General features: G+C 36.3%; 1 protein-coding gene across 4 annotated transcripts; it reads left to right on the top strand.

The window, feature by feature from the left end:
* Nucleotides 1–583: 583 nt before the first annotated feature.
* LOC107822354 (dual specificity phosphatase Cdc25) lies at nt 584–4,783 on the top strand. 4 transcript variants are annotated; one of them, XM_075217730.1, is made up of 4 exons: nt 584–602; nt 799–900; nt 1,014–1,152; nt 4,414–4,783. In XM_075217730.1, the coding sequence occupies exons 2-4, from the start codon at nt 815–817 to the stop codon at nt 4,594–4,596; spliced, it is 408 nt and encodes a 135-aa protein (XP_075073831.1). In that variant the 5' UTR covers nt 584–602; nt 799–814; the 3' UTR covers nt 4,597–4,783. The 4 variants fall into 4 exon arrangements, with proteins under 4 accessions (XP_075073831.1, XP_016504373.1, XP_075073832.1 ...); XM_016648887.2 differs by lacking the exon at nt 584–602 and adding an exon at nt 610–670; XM_075217731.1 differs by lacking the exon at nt 584–602 and adding an exon at nt 658–676.
* The last annotated feature ends 15,366 nt before the right edge of the window (nt 4,784–20,149 follow it).

Raw genomic sequence — 20,149 nt, 5'->3', positions numbered from 1 at the left:
AGAAATTTATTACTGATAAATAAATACTATGTAGTAGGTACATTTTTGGGTCTGTCCAGGGTACATACCCTGATGGTCATTAACAAAAGGACATACTATTACATAAATTGGCGAAGCATCATACAATATTAATCTCTCAAAACTATTAGTACTACCTTCAAGCTTCAACCCCCCCACCCCCTCCATGAAATAGATAGTATTGTTAGCACTACTAAATTTAGCTAGATCAGTTAAAGGATATAAAACTAAATTGAACAATCATCAATTATTGGAATAAAATAATTTGATCCTACACAAATGTTTTTAGAAAAGGTACCAACAAGGGCCGTTGTCGAGTGATAAGTACTCCTTTATTCTTAACCAGAGGTCTCGAATTCGAGCCCCTGGTATGGAGTCGCCTTTGTTAGGGAGCGCTTTACCCCAATGTGGGACTTCTCGGCGTGAATCCGAATTTAGTCGATCTCCAATGTAAGTACCGGACACCGGGTGGAAAATAAAAAAAGATAGTAGAAAAGCAACATAAAATTCTCTTCAACCCACTTAGGTGACCTTTCGTATTATCCGGGTTGTTTGACTAAACCTTATTATTGGAAATAATTTCGGTATTAGATTCTCCTGACCTATGCTGATTGAAAAAGATCTACTTACTAAAAGTTCTCCTTGCTTACTAGTACTAGTTACTAATTTTCTCTTGCTTTTTATTTTTTTAGAAATTATCTTCAGTTTATTTGATTTTTCCTAATTATTATTTTGCTTTCCTATGTCCATATTTTCTTGCTTTTGGAAAAACTTGAGAAGCCAGAGAGAGGAAGACATGGCGGCAAGGAGCATCACATACATTACCGGCTCTCAGCTTCTCTCTCTTAAACGCCGTCCTAACATCGCCATCGTCGACGTCAGGTCTTACAAACAAACTCTGTCACTCACATATTCTTTCAGATCTCTATTTTATGTCTATTTCTACTAAACCCCCATATCTGATTGCTTTTGTTTTGGCCTCAAATTATTTGCAGGGATGATGAGAGGAGCTACGATGGTCACATAGCTGGCTCACTTCACTTTGCTAGCGATACTTTTCGTGATAAAATTCCCAGCCTTATTCAAGCTGCTAATGGCAAAGATACCCTTGTTTTTCACTGTGCTCTTAGCCAGGTTCAAATCTTGTTTCCTTACCTACTTTCTCATATTTGTTAAATAGCTCTTTCTTTTCTTATGTTGGGTTTTTCAGTTTTTGGTTAAAGATTCTATCTTTTGTTGGATTTTAATTCTATCTTGATCACTCTACAGTGTTTGCATCACATTGGCATGAGATGATTTAAATGGAGTAGTGTGGTCGGTGAGGATTCATATAGTCCGACCCAACTTGTTTGGGATTGAGGATAGTTATCGTTGCTTGATCACTCTACAGTTCCTTTTGGGTTCTGTCTTATCTGCTGTTGATACATTTCTTTATGGAACTGCTAATGGCATCTTGAACTTATCCCAGACTAATCTTAGTTTCTAATCTATATTGTGGTTATTTGTCAACTCTCTTGGCATTTCTTTTGCCAGATTCAGTTTTTGGTTAAAGAGTGTTTCTGCACATCTCCTTATTGTTTTTCAGTTGATTGGTTTTTTAGGGGTTATCAGCTTGAATTTTGAATTGGCCAAAATTATGGAAAGCAGGGTGTTATAGGATTTCAACTACTACTAGTCAGATAAATAACTTCTAGTGTTATTGCTGTTTGTGGAACTAGAGATATCAAGATCAGTAAAGATACACAATGAAGCAGCGAAAGACTAATTAGAGAGTCTCACCTTGCTTTTCTTCCATAACTTAACATTTCCCGTAGTATCATTTATAATTCCACAGTTAATCTATATTAGTCAAACAATTTTTACAATTTGAGTTTTACCTTAATTTTTCCTTTCTTTTTACTTGTTATGATGAGTCGTACAGAGCAATTATAGCCTCTGATTTCCTTAGTTGCTTCTGCAAATCTTTTTTCTTTTGTTCCACTTATGGATGCTTTTCTTTGATCTACTGTTAGAATAGACAATTCGGTAGCTTATACATATACTTCATGGCCAAAAATCTTTCTATGGTGTATTAGGTGCTCTATGGCTAAGATAACCACAGGGATAAGCACTTAGGCAGACACCCAACTCACATTCATGGTCTAGTTTAGATGCAAATCTTCGTTGAATTACATCCATGGTAAAGGAAAGATACACATATTGAAACGTGAAATGACATCCATGGCTGCCAAATCAACATGGCATGGATGTTCTTGAGAGTGTTGTATAGTAATTATTAGACTAAAAGTAATCATGCCACTGATATCATTGTCCATTGGTGAAAAGCACATTAGGCCTTAGTATAAACCTTCAAAACTTGGTTTTGTTTCTGGAATTGCTCCAAAGTAACAGTCCTTGTGTCCTCACAAATAGTCCAAGCTCTTTTTGTTTTTTCGGATAACGGTGGTGTTTGGGTCAGCTCGTGCGCTTTGATCAGTCCAAGGTTTAGGCAAATGTCAATAATTCTCCATGTGTCAGCTTTGTTGGAATCCGAAATTTGGTTTCGAAATTTATTATTCCAACTCTTTGACAGCTAAGCCCATCCCTTTAAGAATAGTCCAAGCTTTTAATGGTTGTTCAGATTGTTACTCTGCACTATTAATCAACTTACAATTTTGGCATAGATCTGCAGTTTACTGTCAATGAGTTTTACCTACCACCAAAAGCTTTGACTCTTTGGTTAATAACAAATTAAGGACCTATTATTGTCCAAGTCCAACTTCAGATGTTCGCTTGACAGTCACTATATAATACATAGTTCTTCATGCTGTTGCTATTGCAGCATTCTCTCCTTGTAAAAACCTTCAGAGATGCTTCTGCTGCACAATTTTTTAAGTTCATTTGGAGGGTACAACTTCTAATAAGATATGCAACTCTCTGTTTTGCATCATTTAACCAATAACTTAAAACATGTGGGCGAGTTCCTTTCTTCTTCCAATAACATTCTGTATTCCTCAGTCCAATCTTGAATACTATTTGAAATTCAGAAGAGCTGTGTGGAGGATATTGTTAGGCCAATATGTAAAGCTATTATAATATTTGACTAAGATCTGTCTAGTGGTCTCTTTGGGCTGTATATCCATTCGGTAAAAGAAAAGGAGAAAATGAAGCATCTCCTGATTCCTTGTGCTAGCACTACAGGTGGATATGTCATCTGTATCACAGTTTTGCTTTACATGTCAAGCTCATGGATGAAGCAACAACTAGAAGTTTAATGAACAAAGTAAATAGAAAGATGAGGGTAGACTATAGAGATAGAAATATCAAAGAAATACGCTAGATTGTGATTTTGTAGAAGAAGTTATAGTTTGCGGAGTTGGTACTCTAGAGTAAACCTGGAAAAGAGACAACTAATAGCTGATGGTCACTTGGGATTACTTACGAAAGTATAGAAGAAGGAGGTACCAGTTCAAAGATAAGGCTTGCCTTTTTCAAAAATGTGAAATTAGCACTAAAGTTCAAAGTCTAAAGGGTCATGTTATGCTAATTCTTGCTTTTGGTCTTTGAAATTGTGCATGTGGCTTTATTCTAAGAGTAGCGTGCAAGATCTGAGAGTACTCATATGCTACATTAAGGGGTCGTTTGGTGTGATGGACAACCAAAAATAATCCTGGGATAAAAATTTAGTACCGCCTTGTTCCTTATTTGGTTAGTAGCCTTGGGATAAGTTATCCCAGGATTAAAAATATTACCAGAATAACTTATACCTGCCAGAGGATGGAATAGTAATCCCAGGGTAAAACAGTAAAATTGACAAGCCCATGATTAATACAATATACCAAACAGTCAATAAGAAATAATACCAGGATAACCAATGCCAGCATAACTTGTTCAAGCCAAACGACCACTAAAGGTATAATACTGTACATTGCCAGTTTTAGTAATACATTACTGCCTAAAGGAGTTCTTTTTTAACAATTGACCAAGCAAAAATGTGCATAATATTTTCTAGAGTTATGAAATGGTTGTGTTATAACTCATATTCTAGGCTTTGTAGTAGAGTTCGGAGTATTCTCATCTGCTTGCTAATTCTCATAGTGCAAGCAGTGACACCATCTTCCTGCTTCCCTTTAAATTAAGCTTCTCCTCTTCTAAATAGCAACTTTTCTTTATAAAAAGTTCTTTCATTATGCAAGAGGATAATGAAGTGTTTCATGTGGTATTTTAATGGAATTGGACGCTCGCACTGATTATTACATCTTAAATAACTCCATTCATTTACGTGTTGTTGTTGTCCTCTGCGCATGTTGTCCTAGTGATTGCAAGTTTTGGAGAACAGAAGAATATACCTCCTATCTGTATTTCTTCTTTTCACATATCGGTCAGCGTATTGAGTTGTCAATGACTGTTTTCTAGGTTCGGGGACCAAAGTGTGCAAGGAGGCTTGCAGAATATCTTGCCGAGTCGAAAGATGATGCAGGAATAAAAAATATTATGGTATTGGAACGTGGTTTTAATGGATGGGAGGCATCTGGTAGGCCAGTTTGTCGTTGCACTGAGGTCTTCTGCAAGGGTCACACTGAACAGGCACAACAATAAAATTAGATAAACCATGCCAAAGAAAAGGGATATGTTGCATATGGCACCGGTGGATTTAAAGGAGTTGGAGGAGAAAAAATAGAGTTGTGACCTGGGAACACAAGTGACTATTTGGCTGCTGATACATGTATTTGCTTAACATATGAAACTGACAATATTATTTTGATGTAATGCTGTCTTGCAATTACGTTCTTGAAGTTTTCCTCATCAAACAAACTGCAGGGAAAAGCAAAACAACATTTGTTTTGGGCTAACATATGTTTGATTGTTACCATAAAAAGATGGGATGCCTTAAAATCTTCTACGCTATGAATTCTATGTGATGTAAATATAAACCGTGCAGCTGCTTTACAGTTCAAGATTTGTCTCTTTTCTTTTCAGTTTTCGTCCTTTTTACTAATATATTTTAAACATGTTCTTTGTGACAATCCGTCGTATAAATATTACTATCCGAATTATCTGCTATACAGTCAAGGTAAAAATGGTCTCTCGTCTCTTAATTTCTTCTTCTTCTTCTTCTTCTTCTTCTTCCCGTGTGTCTCTTCCGTCAATATCGTTAGTGCTATTCAACACGCCTTTATTTGTCATCAAAATAAAATAGATTTCTCTATGGGCTTTACACTAGTAAACTTTAGAGGTTAAAAGCTCCTGTAGGTAAAAATAATTGGGCGTCCCCCATTTAACATATATCCATTTTTTTAAATTTTTTTAATTTATACCCACTTTTTAAAAAACTTCAGCCCCCTTTCTCCTCCTCCTTCTCCCACTGATCTCCATATTTCTTCGGAACTTAATATTGATGTAACAATATCTCTCCTTCTGTGGCTTCACTCAATTTCTCAGAAGCCATCTTACTATACATAATTAAAATAATTAAAATCTTTATTTTCAATTTGCTTCTTCAATGTTCGTCAAAAGAAAAGTCAATTGTGTTACCGGAGTCCCAATTTAATGTGTTGCACCTCAAAAGAATCTAGTCTTCTTGACATTTATGGAGCTATAATATCCCCAACAGCTAAAATAGTACTACTTAATGCTATTTAAAGCCATCAGATCTCAAACTCTCGCATGCAGAAAGATCATGTGGATGAAGGGTAGTTAATCAATGATTTTTCTGCAGTACTGGTCATGTATATATCCCTGGAGGAGGTATGGGTTCCTCCCCCAAAAATAGAAATTTCAGCAGCACATACTCAAGGGTTTTAAAAACTTCAGCTATAGAGCTGAAGTTCGCCAGTTACAAACAAAAACTTCAGCTCTAGAGCTGAAGTTCGACAGTTACAAAACAAAAACTTCAGCTCTAGATTCTTCCTTGTTCCGTGCTCCCGAGGCCTTGAAAACCTCGCTTTTAGTTGCCTCGATTGACGTGCGCAGTTCGGGCGCATAGCCGGAAAGTTTTTATGTTAGAATATGTGAATTATGTGAAACCTTTGATGAATTTTGGTATTAATATGCATAATGTTGACTTCAGTCAACATTTTGGGTAAACGGACCCGGACCTGTGATTCGACGGTCCCGGAGGGTTCGTAGAAAAATATGGGACTTGGGCGTGTGCCCGGAATCAAATTCTGAGGTCCCAAGCCCGAGAAATGATTTTTTGAAAGAAATTGTTTTTCTGAAATTTGATATGAAAATTTGAAATGAAAAGGAGTTAGAAAATATAGGTATCGGGCTCGTATTTTGGTTTCGACGCCCGGTACAAGTCTTAAATATGTGTTAAGCACTATCTGTAAAGTTTGGTTAAAAACGGACGTCATATGACGTGTTTCGGACTAAAAATGGAGAGTTTGAGTTATGAAAGTTGAAGAAAGAAAATCATGTGTTTGAGGCTTGATCCTATGTATATGATGTTATTTTGGCGATTTGATCGCACGAGTAAGTCCGTAAGATGTTTTTAAGGTTGTGTGCATGTTGGGTTTGGAGCCCCGAGGGCTCGGGTGAGTTTTGAATGGGGCCCGGGAGGTCTTGGACTTAAGAAAATGCAGGTTCAGGCACCAGCGCGGCCGCGGTCATTTCTGCGCGGTCCGCGCTGGAGCCGCGCGGCCGCGATGCATTTTTGTGCGGTCCGCGTGGCTGAGTCTGAGGGCTAGGGTTTCAGGTTAGCCAGCGCGACCGCGCACCAAAACAGTGCGGTCCGCGCTGGAAGGGTTCAGAGAAGCCCCATTTTTCTCCCACTCGGCGTGGCCGCAACACATTTTTGTGCGGTCCGCGCCAGGTCCTCAGAAAGGTATACAAGTTCGGAAAATCTCAGTCATTTTTCACTTTTCAAAAATCCAAAACCTAAGAGGCGATTTTCCAAACAACTTTTTTTCTCCAAAACGATTGGTAAGTGATTTCTAACTTAATTTCTTTATTCCTTAACATCTTTTAACATAATTTCAACTTCAAATCAAAGATTTTCATGGGGAAAATTGGGTGTTTTGGGTAGAACCTAGGTTTTCTACAAATTGAGAAGTTGGACCTCAATTTGGGGTCCGATTTAAAAATAAATCATCTATTGGGATTCATGGGGGAATGGGTAACCGAGTTTTGGTCCGAACCTCGAGTTTCAACCACGTGGGTCCGGGGGTATTTTTGACCTTTTTTGGGAAAAACCTTAAAAAATCTATTTTCATGCATTGGGGATGATTCATTTAGTAATTATTAATGTGATTAAGTAACTTATGACTAGATTCGAGTGGATTAGTGGTGGAATCAAGAGGTAAAGCTATACTAGAAGCGTGAGTTGAGTTTGGAGCATTCGAGGTAAGTGTTTGTTCTAACTTTGTCTTGAGGGAATAGGATTAGGATGATATTTGCTACTTGCTAATGTGGAGTACGGTGTATAGGCATGGTGACGGTTATCTATGCACCGGAGTCTAGCATAACCGTGAGTCTTGATTGCTTTTAGTTCGAATAATGTGACACAAGCTCCTTGTTTATTGGATGAGTTTCATATAATGTGAACGGTTGAGGTAAGATTGTGATTGGTGCACTTTTGGAGCGTTAGCTCGAACATGAATGTGTTAGTTGAGGAAGAATGGATTTAAAAAGGAGAATGTGTTGTTAATACTCCCTTGCCGGTGACATATTGTGCATTGTGATAAAGATGAATTGGGATCGTGTGGCACGCCGTCCACTTATATATGATATTATGGGATCGTGTGGCGCGCCGTCCACTTGGTTATTGGCCTCCGTTGCCGGTGACATATTGTGCACTGTGATAAAGATGAAATGGGAACGGGTGGTACGCCTACCACGTGGTATATGGAAATAGGGATCGTGTGGCACGCCGTCCACCTATATATTGTTAAAAGGGATCGTGTGGCACGCCGTCCACCTATATATTGTTAAAAAGGGATCGTGTGGCACGCCGTCCACTATATATATATACTATGGGATCGTGTGGCACGCCGTCCACTTATATATATATATATATATCATGGAAACTGGAGTTTCTTCTGTTTATTTCCGATATTTCAATTTTATCTGTTACTCCCCGATAGCATGTCCCCTCCCAATTTTACTTTGTATTATCTTGTTATTGTTTTCTTGCACTTGTTGTATATATCTGTACAGGTTAATTGTGGTAGGTACTGTCTAGCCTCGTCACTACTTCGCCGGGGTTAGGCCAGACACTTACCAGCACATGGGGTCGGTTGTGCTGATGCTACACTCTGTGCATTTTTGTGCACAGATCAGGGAGCAGCTTACGGACCACAGCAGTAGGGCTTCTGGGAACTATCTTCAGTCCAGGGACTCTCGAGGTAGCCTAGCTGGCGTTCGCAGACCTAAGTCCCTTTCCATGTTTTTCGTTTGTTCATCTTGTATCAGACAAACATGATGTATTTCCTTTCAGACATTGTTTGTAGTATTCTGTAGTAGTCCGTGAGCTAGTGACACCAGAACTTGGGTAGTGATGTGTATTAAACTTCCGCACTTTTGGTTTTCAGTTGCTTTAGATTTAAAGTCTTCCGCTTAAATTTTGTCTCGTTTATTATATTGTTTGAAAAAAAGCAGGAAAGGTGTTTTAAATATTTGGCTTGCCTAGCTCCAATAGTAGGCGCCATCACGACACCCGATGGTGGGAAATCCGGGTCGTGACACTAAAGCTGAAGCTTACAAACAAAAACTTCAGCTCTAGAGCTGAAGATCGACAGTTACAAAATAAAAACTTCAGCTCTAGAGATGAAGCTTACAAACAAAAACTTCAGCTCTAGAGCTGGAGTTCGCCAGTTACAAACAAAAACTTCAGCTCTAGATCTGAAGTTCGACAGTTACAACACAAAAGCTTCAGCTCTAGAGCTGAACTTCAGGCTCAGCTACTGGAATGCTGAAGTTTTGCGTGATTGTCTTTGCTACTTCAGCTACGTATGCTGAAGTTATGCAAAAAAGTCGGTACGCTTGTAATTTTTTTTACAAAGCGGACACAAGTTAAAATGTGACACAAAAAACGGGTCTAGATACAAATGTCCCTCCTGTAAGACAGACAGAGACGACATTGCATTGTTTAGGGCAAAAGGGAAGCAATCTCATTCAGGCATATGTGACTAGCTAGGGATCAAGGGGCGTAGATTGCTTGAACTGGACCAATTAGGAGATCGATCAATTAAGTGGGCGAAAATCATGAAAAATCAGGGTTCAAATTCGGTAGCTGAAAATTCTTGTACCTCTTATCGACATAAATTAATACTCCAAATCAGTGGCAGACCCAGGATTTTACGCAAGCGGGTTCAATAAAAATAATATTAACCGACAATAAGGGCGCTACCGGAAAATAAGATCTGTCTGATGCTCTTTTTTTACATTAAACTCATAATGCTACCCCAAAATGAACAATTCAAAAAAGTTGCGGTCGACATCCCATTTATTTTTTCAAAAAGGATGAGCAAGAAATTTAAAATATTTAACAAAGACCACTTACTTTAAAAATGTTAACAATTTATCTATTTAATTTAATAATTTCATTTCAAATATTTTCACCTTTATTACACTTTAACTAAAATCTATTTACCAAATTTAGAAACCTTCTAGACTCTAGAAAGTTGTCAAAATCTAAAATCTTTTTCTTAGTGATAAAGAACAAAGTCGCTAATTTACAAACAAAAAACAACGAAAAATAAAGAATTACGACTTAAACTAAACTAATTCAAGTTATAAGAGAAGAGAGCTTATAAAGTAAACTAACAATTTCAATGTAACATTAAGTAAACAATTTAAGTTGAACTAACAAATTATAAATAATTTCATATTGCACTTGCATATTTTATCAAAGATAATGTACAATTTTGCCCACTAAATAAATAAGTTATACCAATCTAAATTGACAAAGAGGGTCATTTGGTCTGCATACGTTCGATAAAAATGAGAGAGAAGAGTGTGGAAGGTTCAAAAGAAAATTCTCTATTTTCAGTGTTTAATGTTGTCCAAAGTAAGATTTTCCCCCAAAATCTGAACTTTTCTGCTAGTTTCATATGCTTGTTATTTATAAATAAAGCATTTTTGTCTTAGGGTTCACATTTCTTTTCTGTTAAAGTTAGGATTTTTTAGATTATGCTTCGTGGTTTAGGGATTTCACTATTCTGTGCTCAGATATGTGATTTGTCGTTTAGGGTTTTACTTTGTCTCTGTTTTTGTCATTGTTTGTGTTTGCACGTGACTTTCAACTTTATACCCCGATTATTTGTTTGTTTCTGTTGGTCGGTTAGGGTATATTGGTGGAATTGATGATATTTAGTTTATTATTACTCTTTGTTTTAGAAGAACTTTCTCATGTTTAGGATTTCAAGTATGTGTGGTCCCTTTTGTTTTTTAAAGAAGGGCCGCATATGGTTGGGTTTTTAACTGAAAAAGGATTTGAAGTATTTGTTAATAGCTGACTTGTTGTTATTTGGTCCCCTGTTTCACCTGCATTTACTTTGAAGATGATGCTCATGTGGGTCTTACAGATATGTTTTGTGCTTATTTTATTGAGGTAGGACTCTAAGTTTGATATTTTATTATGTGGTCCCTCATATGCATGCTTGTGCCCGTTTCTTTATCATAGTACCTCATTCAATTTTGTTTCTTTATTCATCTACCTCTGTATCTTTTCCTTATTCCCTTTATTTATCCCCTCTTTTGTTTATTCAAGTTTTCCCTTACATGTTTATTTATTATTTCTGCACCACTTGGCTTTGTTACTTCTTTATGTATTTACTATGCTAGGCTGTAATAACTTTATTCATGGTTACTATGCAGCCTTTTATAGATGGTACTAGTTGAGTTAGTTTTTCATTATGGTGGGGAATGGACTAGTAAGCCATGTCTAATGTATAATGAGAAGTATGTGCACATCAATAAAGGCTTTCACTCTGACTTGCTCTCTTATGCTGATTTAGTTGATGAATATGATACCAAGTTTGGGTATATAGGGGTGCAACAACTAATAGTAAAGGATCATGTTGGTAGATACTATGAAATAGATGGGGATGTTGGGATTAGGACTTTATTGGACTTTGTTAGTGGACAGTGTAATGTTATTAATTTGTTTGTTGTAGAAGAGTGTGAACCAGCAATTGATGTACCTAATATAGTCACTCACGGTAGAAGTTGAAGTTGCTATTGATTGTAGTGATAATGATAGTAAAAAAATGATTTTGATTCTCATGATTCTCCTGAATTAAGTTCTGATGGATTGGAGCAACTTTTTTTTACAAAAGAAGAGGGACATCAATGATAAGTTAACTGACTATAAAAAGTTAGATAGGTCAATGACATTTACAGATATACCTGAAGCTAGAAAAATGATCAACATGTATTCTCTTGCAAATGGACAATGGCGGATACACCTTTGGACATATGGGTGTTGAAGCACCCATTGGCTTTGGCCAGATTATTTCTGCACCACTTGGCTTTGTTACTTCTTTATGTATTTACTATGCTAGGCTGTAATAACTTTATTCATGGTTACTATGCAGCCTTTTATAGATGGTACTAGTTGAGTTAGTTTTTCATTATGGTGGGGAATGGACTAGTAAGCCACGTCTAATGTATAATGAGAAGTATGTGCACATCAATAAAGGCTTTCACTCTGACTTGCTCTCTTATGCTGATTTAGTTGATGAATATGATACCAAGTTTGGGTATATAGGGGTGCAACAACTAATAGTAAAGGATCATGTTGGTAGATACTATGAAATAGATGGGGATGTTGGGATTAGGACTTTATTGGACTTTGTTAGTGGACAGTGTAATGTTATTAATTTGTTTGTTGTAGAAGAGTGTGAACCAGCAATTGATGTACCTAATATAGTCACTCACGGTAGAAGTTGAAGTTGCTATTGATTGTAGTGATAATGATAGTAAAAAAATGATTTTGATTCTCATGATTCTCCTGAATTAAGTTCTGATGGATTGGAGCAACTTTTTTTTTTACAAAAGAAGAGGAACATCAATGATAAGTTAACTGACTATAAAGAGTTAGATAGGTCAATGACATTTACAGATATACCTGAAGCTAGAAAAATGATCAACATGTATTCTCTTGCAAATGGACAATGGCGGATACACATTTGGACATATGGGTGTTGAAGCACCCATTGGCTTTGGCCAGATTATATAATATATTCATAAATAATACCTAAAAACTTCACTAATTGATCATGAGCACCCACTATGACCATGCTTGGCCATCTAGAATATAAATTAAAATCAGTGAAGTACCCATGACCTATAAATCCTGGATCCGCCACTGCAAATTGATATGACTTGCAGCAAGTTAAAAGTGACCCAACAAGGCTTAGGGAAATTTGTGTTGGTGACTGCCCCTTTGTTTGTCATATATCTAAAGATTCTTCAGGGGATGGGGTTAAATTCAAGACTTTAGAGCCTGAGCACACATGTGAACCTGCATTTGAAAATCAAAGAGTTGATACAAATACAATAGCTGCTTACTTTAAAAAAGACTTGCAAGATAATCCCAAAATTAAGGTTAAAAGATAAGGGCAAGCTTGAAAGCTGCATTTAATGTAAATGGTAGTGAATCTAAGTGCAAAAGAGAAAATGATTTTGGAAAACTGGAAGATAGTTTTTCAGATGAATGTAATAAGCTTGTTGCCTATGCCAATGAATTAAAATTTAGCAATCCTGGGAGTGATGTGATTTGAGACTTTCATTGGATTGGATGGAACATTTTTGAAAGGAAAAGCTAAAGGTGAGCTGTTGGTGGTTGTTGATCAAGATTCTGCCAATCATTTTTATCCATTGGCTTGGGCGTTGTTGACAAAGAAACAAAACTTACTTGAAAGTGGTTCTTAGGTCACCTACAGACTTCACTAGACCTTAAAATGGGTGAAAGGATCATGTTTATATCAGATATTCAGAAGGTATGTACTGTTTCTTTGTACTGTTATTTTTAGCTATTTTCTTAATTTTTTGTACTGTTATTTTATGATATTTACTGATATTTGTAGAAGTTGAATGACTCAATCCAAGCTGTTCTTCCTGAGTCACATTTCAGATATTGTGTAAGACATATAAAAGCAAATTGGTGTAAGAGATGGGGTTCTGGCGAGTTCAAAAAAATTCTTTGGTGGGCTGCATGGAGTACTTATGAAGAGGACTTCAAAGATCAAATAAAGAATATGAGTCAAGTAGATGATGATGGAAAAGAAACTGTTGAGGATTTATTAAAGTATCCACCAAAATATTGGAATGGGCCATTATTTGATACTGTTTACAAGAACCAGTCTGTGGATAACAACTTGACTGAGTCATTCAATGCATGGATCTCGCAAGCAACGCACAAGCCAATCATTAATATGCTTGAGGATATTAGAATCAAGGTGATGGACATGATTAATGAATATGAAGCTGAGGTGATGACATGGGAAAATGAGTGCAGTCCCAAAACCATAGAGTTGTACAACCAATTCATGAAAATTGCATTGAAGTGTCATATTAATGATAGTGCAGACAATGAATATGAGGTGACTGAAAGTAGTGACAGGCACATTGTGAATCTGAGGTTAAAGAAATGTACCTGAAGGGCATGAGATCTTTGTGGCATTCCATATCCTCATGCAATATGTGCACAAGAAAGTGGACCCTCTAAGTCAGATTCATTGGTACCTTACCAATGAGGCTTATCTACTAACTTATTCACATAAGTTACAACCAGTAAAAGGAGAAAAGTTATGAAAAATTGATCCTTCACAATACATGGCTCCACCTCTTTTGGTAAATATGGCTGGGAGACCAAATGTTAAGAGAACAAGAGAAAAAAATGAGTAAATTAATAGGCAAGGGCAATGGTCTCAGTCAAGAAAAGGGAAGGTAATGACATGTAATAACCGTGGTAAACCTGGACACAATGCTAGAGGGTGTGCAAAGGTAATCAATACTATAACTTTTTCTATCATTCTTTTTGTTTCAACATCTAATACAAGCTTTCTTTCTTACTAACATCATTCTAAAGGAAAGCAACCCATTGGAGGCAAGAAAAAGGGAAAACAGACAAAAAGGAAGAGAACTTTACTTGATGAAGCTATTGATGATGAATAGCCCAGATCTCCCTCTTCTGCACCACTGCAACAAGAAGCCACTGATGAGGAAATTCCCTTGTCAGCCCCTTAGCCAAGTTAGCCTACTAAAACAAGTTAATCCAGCAACTTGTTGTTTATGCCAACCCCTTCAGTGCAGAGGAAAGAACCAAACTGCAGTGCCTTCCCAAACTTCAACTACCCAGACTTTGATACAGAGCCTGAAATAGCTATAAGACCAAGAAGTATCTCTAAGCCAAAGACTAGGCTACAATTGAGGCAATTACAAAGTACAACAATTGGAGCAAGGATAATTGGATTTGTTGGTGATGTCAGTGGTGTGAGTGAGCCATCAAACCTTCCATTCTCACCAAAGAAGCTGCAATGGAAGGAAAAAAATACTATTACTGATAACCGGCTTAACAAACAAAGATTGGCCAAGTTGAAAGCAAAGAAGGGTAATGGGAAGAAGCAGACTTAATGCAATCTGGTGTTCTGAAATGTGGAGCTACTAAACTCTATTATGGTTGTATATTTTTGGTTGTGATGTAGTTACGATTAGCCAAGTAAACTTGTTATTTTTGGTTGTGTGACTGTTTAGTTAGTGACCTGTTCACTCGGATATCATGTTATCATTTGGTTGTGTAAGTTTTGGGGTGATAATGTGACATACCCTTGTTTGGAGTTTAATTTAGTTTGATTATTTAGTTGGGGAAACTTGGATGTCATGTTGTCACTTGGTTGTGTAAGTTTTTGGGGTGATAATGTGACATCCCTCTGTGATGAAGCAACTATTAGTTTATGAATTTAAGTGTTCGTTTCATTGTTATTCATTGTCCAACTATTAGGTTTATGAATGATTTAAGTGTTCGTTTATGAATAGTTTAAGTGTTCGTTTATGAGTTATAGATGCTGTCCAACCCTTTCATTATCCAAAATTTAGGAATCTGCAGGTTCATCACCATTAAAAACTGTCCAGGTTTTGACAGAGACAATGCCTTCAACACATACAATTTGTGTGCTTTTATAACTGCTATGTTCATCATCCCATAACATCAACTAATAATATAGCAGGTTCATCACAATTGGTGCCCTCGAATACATACATAAAATACATAAATATTGGAATTACATTAACTAAGATTACAGGCTCTAGTGTAAACGGTTCAAAATAATATACACAATACCTTATCTTCCAATTTCAAACGAGAATAAAACTGAAAACAAAACATATTCACTAAAAAACATCACAACAATAGACATCAACAAGATTCACTAATATTCACTTCTTCATCGACGCCGCAACAAATCCAATAAAAAGTGCCTACGAAATCATAAGCATCATCCTCGTCTTTAAACCCTTCTCCTCCAATTTCATTACTTTTGCAGCTTCAGCTTGGTGTAGAGCCTCCATGACAATTAATTCTTCTTTTAATTAATCCCTATTATTTTTAATCGCTTCCCAATACCATGTTAGATCTTTAGTTGTAACTAAATCACTGTTCCACGAGATTTCATCTTCCCATTCACAATAACCACAAGAACGATTCCGTTGAAGACAAAAAAACCAGAGAAGAAACTAAGATTATTATTATTAGACTATAATTTAGAGCAAACTGATAATAATTTAGAGCTTTTGTTAGAGAATCACTTACCTTAGGCTTTGAACATTTAAAAAATCGCCTTCCAGGGTTTAATGGAGTTGTTGAAGTGAAGTGGTTTGCAATGATGCCACAACGACACCTAAGTTGGGAAGAACAACTTCCTTGCGATATTGAAGGCTGAGGAAAATAAGGTTGGGGTCGTGTGAGCCCTAATTCTTTGGAGACCGGAATGTAATGGGTCTCTGAGTTTTAATTTGGTGGGGTCGATAACATGAAAGCTGACATGACAGCTGGCATGGATAAAATTGATGGGGTCAGCTTCCACAGTTTCAAAACATTAGGGTTAGGGGTAATTTTTAAAACTTGATTAATGTTAGGGACGAGAATAGACGAAAAGTATAACGGGTGACAGAAGTAAACAATAAACAATAGTAGAGGGATATTTTTTACCCTTTTTCCAAAATAAAATAAAATAAAAATAAAGTAGGAAAATATATATAAAAAATAAACACATAGAGGAAAGGAAGAATCAAGTAACAAGAGTATATGTTGTTAGTCCCTTAAGCCTTAACATTGACTAAATCTGCATGTCCCCTTGTGCAGTACAAACTGTGATAAACACAAAAACTACGCAAAAGCACAAAAAAGTGACCAGGTGCTGCAACCAGGTGCTGCAACCAGGTTCATGACCTATACACAAGTTTGAACCCGCTAGACCGTCTTTCCAAAGGTTCATCTTTGGCCTAGTGGGTTCAACAAAGCACTAGTTTTATACTTTACATAATTTAAGCTATATAAAATACTAATATTTTTCGACGAAACGGGTTCATATGAACCCTCATGATCCTAAGTGGGTCTGCCCATGCTCCAAATACTCGCATGGGGAATTGATCTCTTAAAGGCCAGAATTGATCTCCATACCTTCGTTTAATAAATGCTCAACATCATCATTGAGAGAAAAACACCTTTAATTAACTTACTGATAAGAGAGAATTGTGATAACTCTAATAAAGTATGTTTTACAAATTTAGGAAAAGTTAGAGTGAGTTTTTACTACTACTTAGTAACTTTTTTGAGGTATTTGAATAAAGTCAAGTAATTTTTTGAGGTATTTGAATAAAGTCAAGTAATTTTTTTTATTATAAATATAATGACTAACTTTAATGCAATAAAATAAAAATTGAGTGAATATTGTGAAATTTTTTTAAAAAAATTATCACCAAAAATTGTTGCACGAGAGTTAAAAGAGATCAACTTTTTAGGCTAAACAGTCAAAACAAAAAACTTACAGGACTACAATACCATTTTAATAGATTAGTTACTCGTAGATATTGTAGGAGTACTAAGAGGAAATGATCAAAATGGTCCTTAATGTATGGGGTTGGACCATCTTGGTCCTTAATGTATACCCCTTGATAGAAATAGTCCTTCATGTATAGAAAAGGTGGACATTTTTAGTCTTCAGCCCTTAAAACTAATGGTAGCCCCCAAAACTCCAGTTAAATTTGACAGAACCTGGCACGAGCATCTCACGTGAGATGCCATAAACACAAAAGAGAGAAAACAAACCTTCCTGCTGATCGCACTGATAGTTCGAAGGGCGGGCCGACGAATTTTGTGGCCTAAAGTCAAACTTTACGGGGGACCTTAACTTTTTAATTTTTTTTTTTAAAATTGATTTGATGTCTATTTTTTTTTTAGCTTTTTTTAGATACATAATTATTTAATTTTCTTATTCTCAATTGACAATATATGGAATCCACTTAACCTTTCTTGTGACATTGTTGTTCTTAGATAAGATTTTATCAATTTTAAGTTTGAAAACTTTTTTCCGCTGAAGCAACGGTAACTTGAGTTATGAACATTATTCCACAAGCAATTAGGCATTTGGAAAAAAATTAAATCTTTTTATTTGATTAAGTATATCAATTAAACTATTATCTTCTAATTGTACTATTTTCCTTAATACTTTTAATTCAGAAAATAAATCTAAACCATCAATATCGAATTGATTATTATGCTTTAAGGAACATTCAAGATTAAGGCAATATTTTTTCAAATTTCCAACATCTAGTGATCTTAGTTTTTACTGCCAAATAGAAAACCAAAAATATTTTCATATGTTTCGAATTGTTCAAATCTATTTTGACGTGAAAAAATAGCCTTGTTTATTATGTATAAAAGTAATCAACTCTAAAAGACTCTTCGAAAGATTTTGGAATTTCATTATCAACATTCGCATCAAATTGTTACTTTCTATATATCACACGTTTTTTATAAAATTCGGGCTCGATATCCATTTCAAGTGCAATTTTCTCGGTAGAATTTATAGCAGTTGCAAATCCTTCTTCTCTATATTTATGAGAAAGAAATAAAACTTTTTTACTTTACAAAACTCTTTTTTAAACTTATATATTTTCTATTAGACGTAATAAAAAATAGGGTCTCCACAGATATAGGGCCTAAAGCGGTTGCTTTACTCGATTTATAGAAGTGCCGACCTGATAGTTCATTTGCCAAATCTCACGTGCTTCTTTATTTTTTGTGTTCATCAAAACAGTTCGGGAAGCGGGATCGCCCCATTTCCTCTTTCGAAGGAATTAGCAGTTGAAAAAAAAAATTGAACTCAGCTAATACGTGAACTGAGATGATGAGAGGAACTTAGCACCGAATCATGTATCTTTGAACTCATTTTTGGAAATTTACAAAAATTAGTTTATGCAAAAATAACTCTGAAACTTTTCAAAATATATACAAGAAGAAAATCACACTCTCGGCAGCTTTGGTGGTTTTGCGGCTCTAGGTTTCTTGATAATTGATTTTTCTAGAAGCCTACAAATTCCATGAAGAAAGAAATTATATGAGGTTAATGACCAGTTTATTTCTCTTCTTATGGATATGCCGCACGACAACGAGCTATAGGAGGAAGAAGACGTATATGGATATATTTCCTTTTAGCTATGTAGGAGATCAAACTTTTGTTGCAAATTTGTCTTAACAGCAAACCTTATTAATTAGAAGAATATGTACAACTTTTTGTGTGCTTGTATATAAAATATTAGCTGACTCTATGTTTATTGGTGGATAGTGGCGTTGCTCAGCCGTCGGGGCCTTCACCCCTCTTTTCTTTGTTGGGAATAAACCCCTTGTCAAAATAATATTCACGGTAATAAAGCGGAATAATAATGTAGCACCGAGATACGGTAATTAACAAGAATAAAAGAGTAACAATGACACCAAGATTTTTACGTGGAAAACCCTTCTGAATAAGGGAAAAAACCACGACCCCGAGAGGAGCAACTGATATCACTATAGTAAGGAATTTTAAACTTTGTAGGTCGGAGATAAATACTCCAAAGACCACTACAACACTCAAAAGAAATAACCCTCTTTTGATATTCCCACCTCACTACAATATCGCTCACTCTCTATTTTCCTCACAGATTATTTTCTTATACCTTGTCTGTGAAACCTCACTCTTTCTTTCTCTCTTTGTTGGTGTGTAGAATGAGAGTTGAAGCTCTCCTTTTATAGCCAAAGCTTCACCCTCTAAAGCCTACAATATTTGACAATTTACACACATTTTTCACAATTCAACAAAGTTGGCTACCAAACCAAAGAAATTCAACAAAGTTGGCTACCAAACCAAACTAATTCAACAAGGTTGGCTATCAACCAAACCAAGTCAACAAGGTTGGCTACCAAACCAAAGAAAAACTTTTATTAGGCACATGCCTAATACTTCTTCAATGAGATGGACCTCATCAATCTCCCCCTCCAGTCTCATTCATCCAGAGGAGGTAGCACTGTCTTCTAGTTTGAGTGCATGCCGACAAGTTCTTTGCATAGCTCGAACTTGTTCCTTGGTACCACCTTGGTCAGCATATCTGCGGGATTCTCACTTGTAGAAATTTTCAAGACTTTTAGAGATTCATTATCTACCATTTCTCGAATCCAATGATATCTCACATCAATGTGTTTGGTCTTTGCATGGTACATAGAGTTCTTGCTAAGGTCTATTGCACTTTGACTGTCTCAATAGACGACATACTCCTTCTGATGCAATCCAAGCTCTTGAAGGAACCGTTTGAGCCATACCATCTCCTTGCCAGTTTCTGTAACGGCAATGTACTCTGCTTCAGTTGTTGAAAGTGCAACACACTTCTGCAACTTAGACTGCCATGATATAGCTCCCCCTGAAAATGTAAACAAATATCCAGTAGTAGATTTTCTGTTGTCAATGTCACCTGCCATATCAGCATCTGTATAACCCTTCAAGATTGGATCAGATCCTCCAAAGCACAAACAATCTCCCGTGGTACCTCTCAGGTACCTGAGTATCCACTTGACTGCTTCCCAATGTTCCTTTCTAGGATTTTCAAGAAACCTGCTGACAACACCAACTGCGTGAGCAATATCAGGTCTAGTACATACCATTGCATACGTCAA

This window comes from Nicotiana tabacum, chromosome 7 (genome assembly GCF_000715075.1).
Source record: "Nicotiana tabacum cultivar K326 chromosome 7, ASM71507v2, whole genome shotgun sequence".
NCBI lineage: Eukaryota > Viridiplantae > Streptophyta > Magnoliopsida > Solanales > Solanaceae > Nicotiana > Nicotiana tabacum.
Note: the sequence above shows the minus strand (reverse complement) of the source record. Positions and strands in the feature narration are given on the sequence as shown.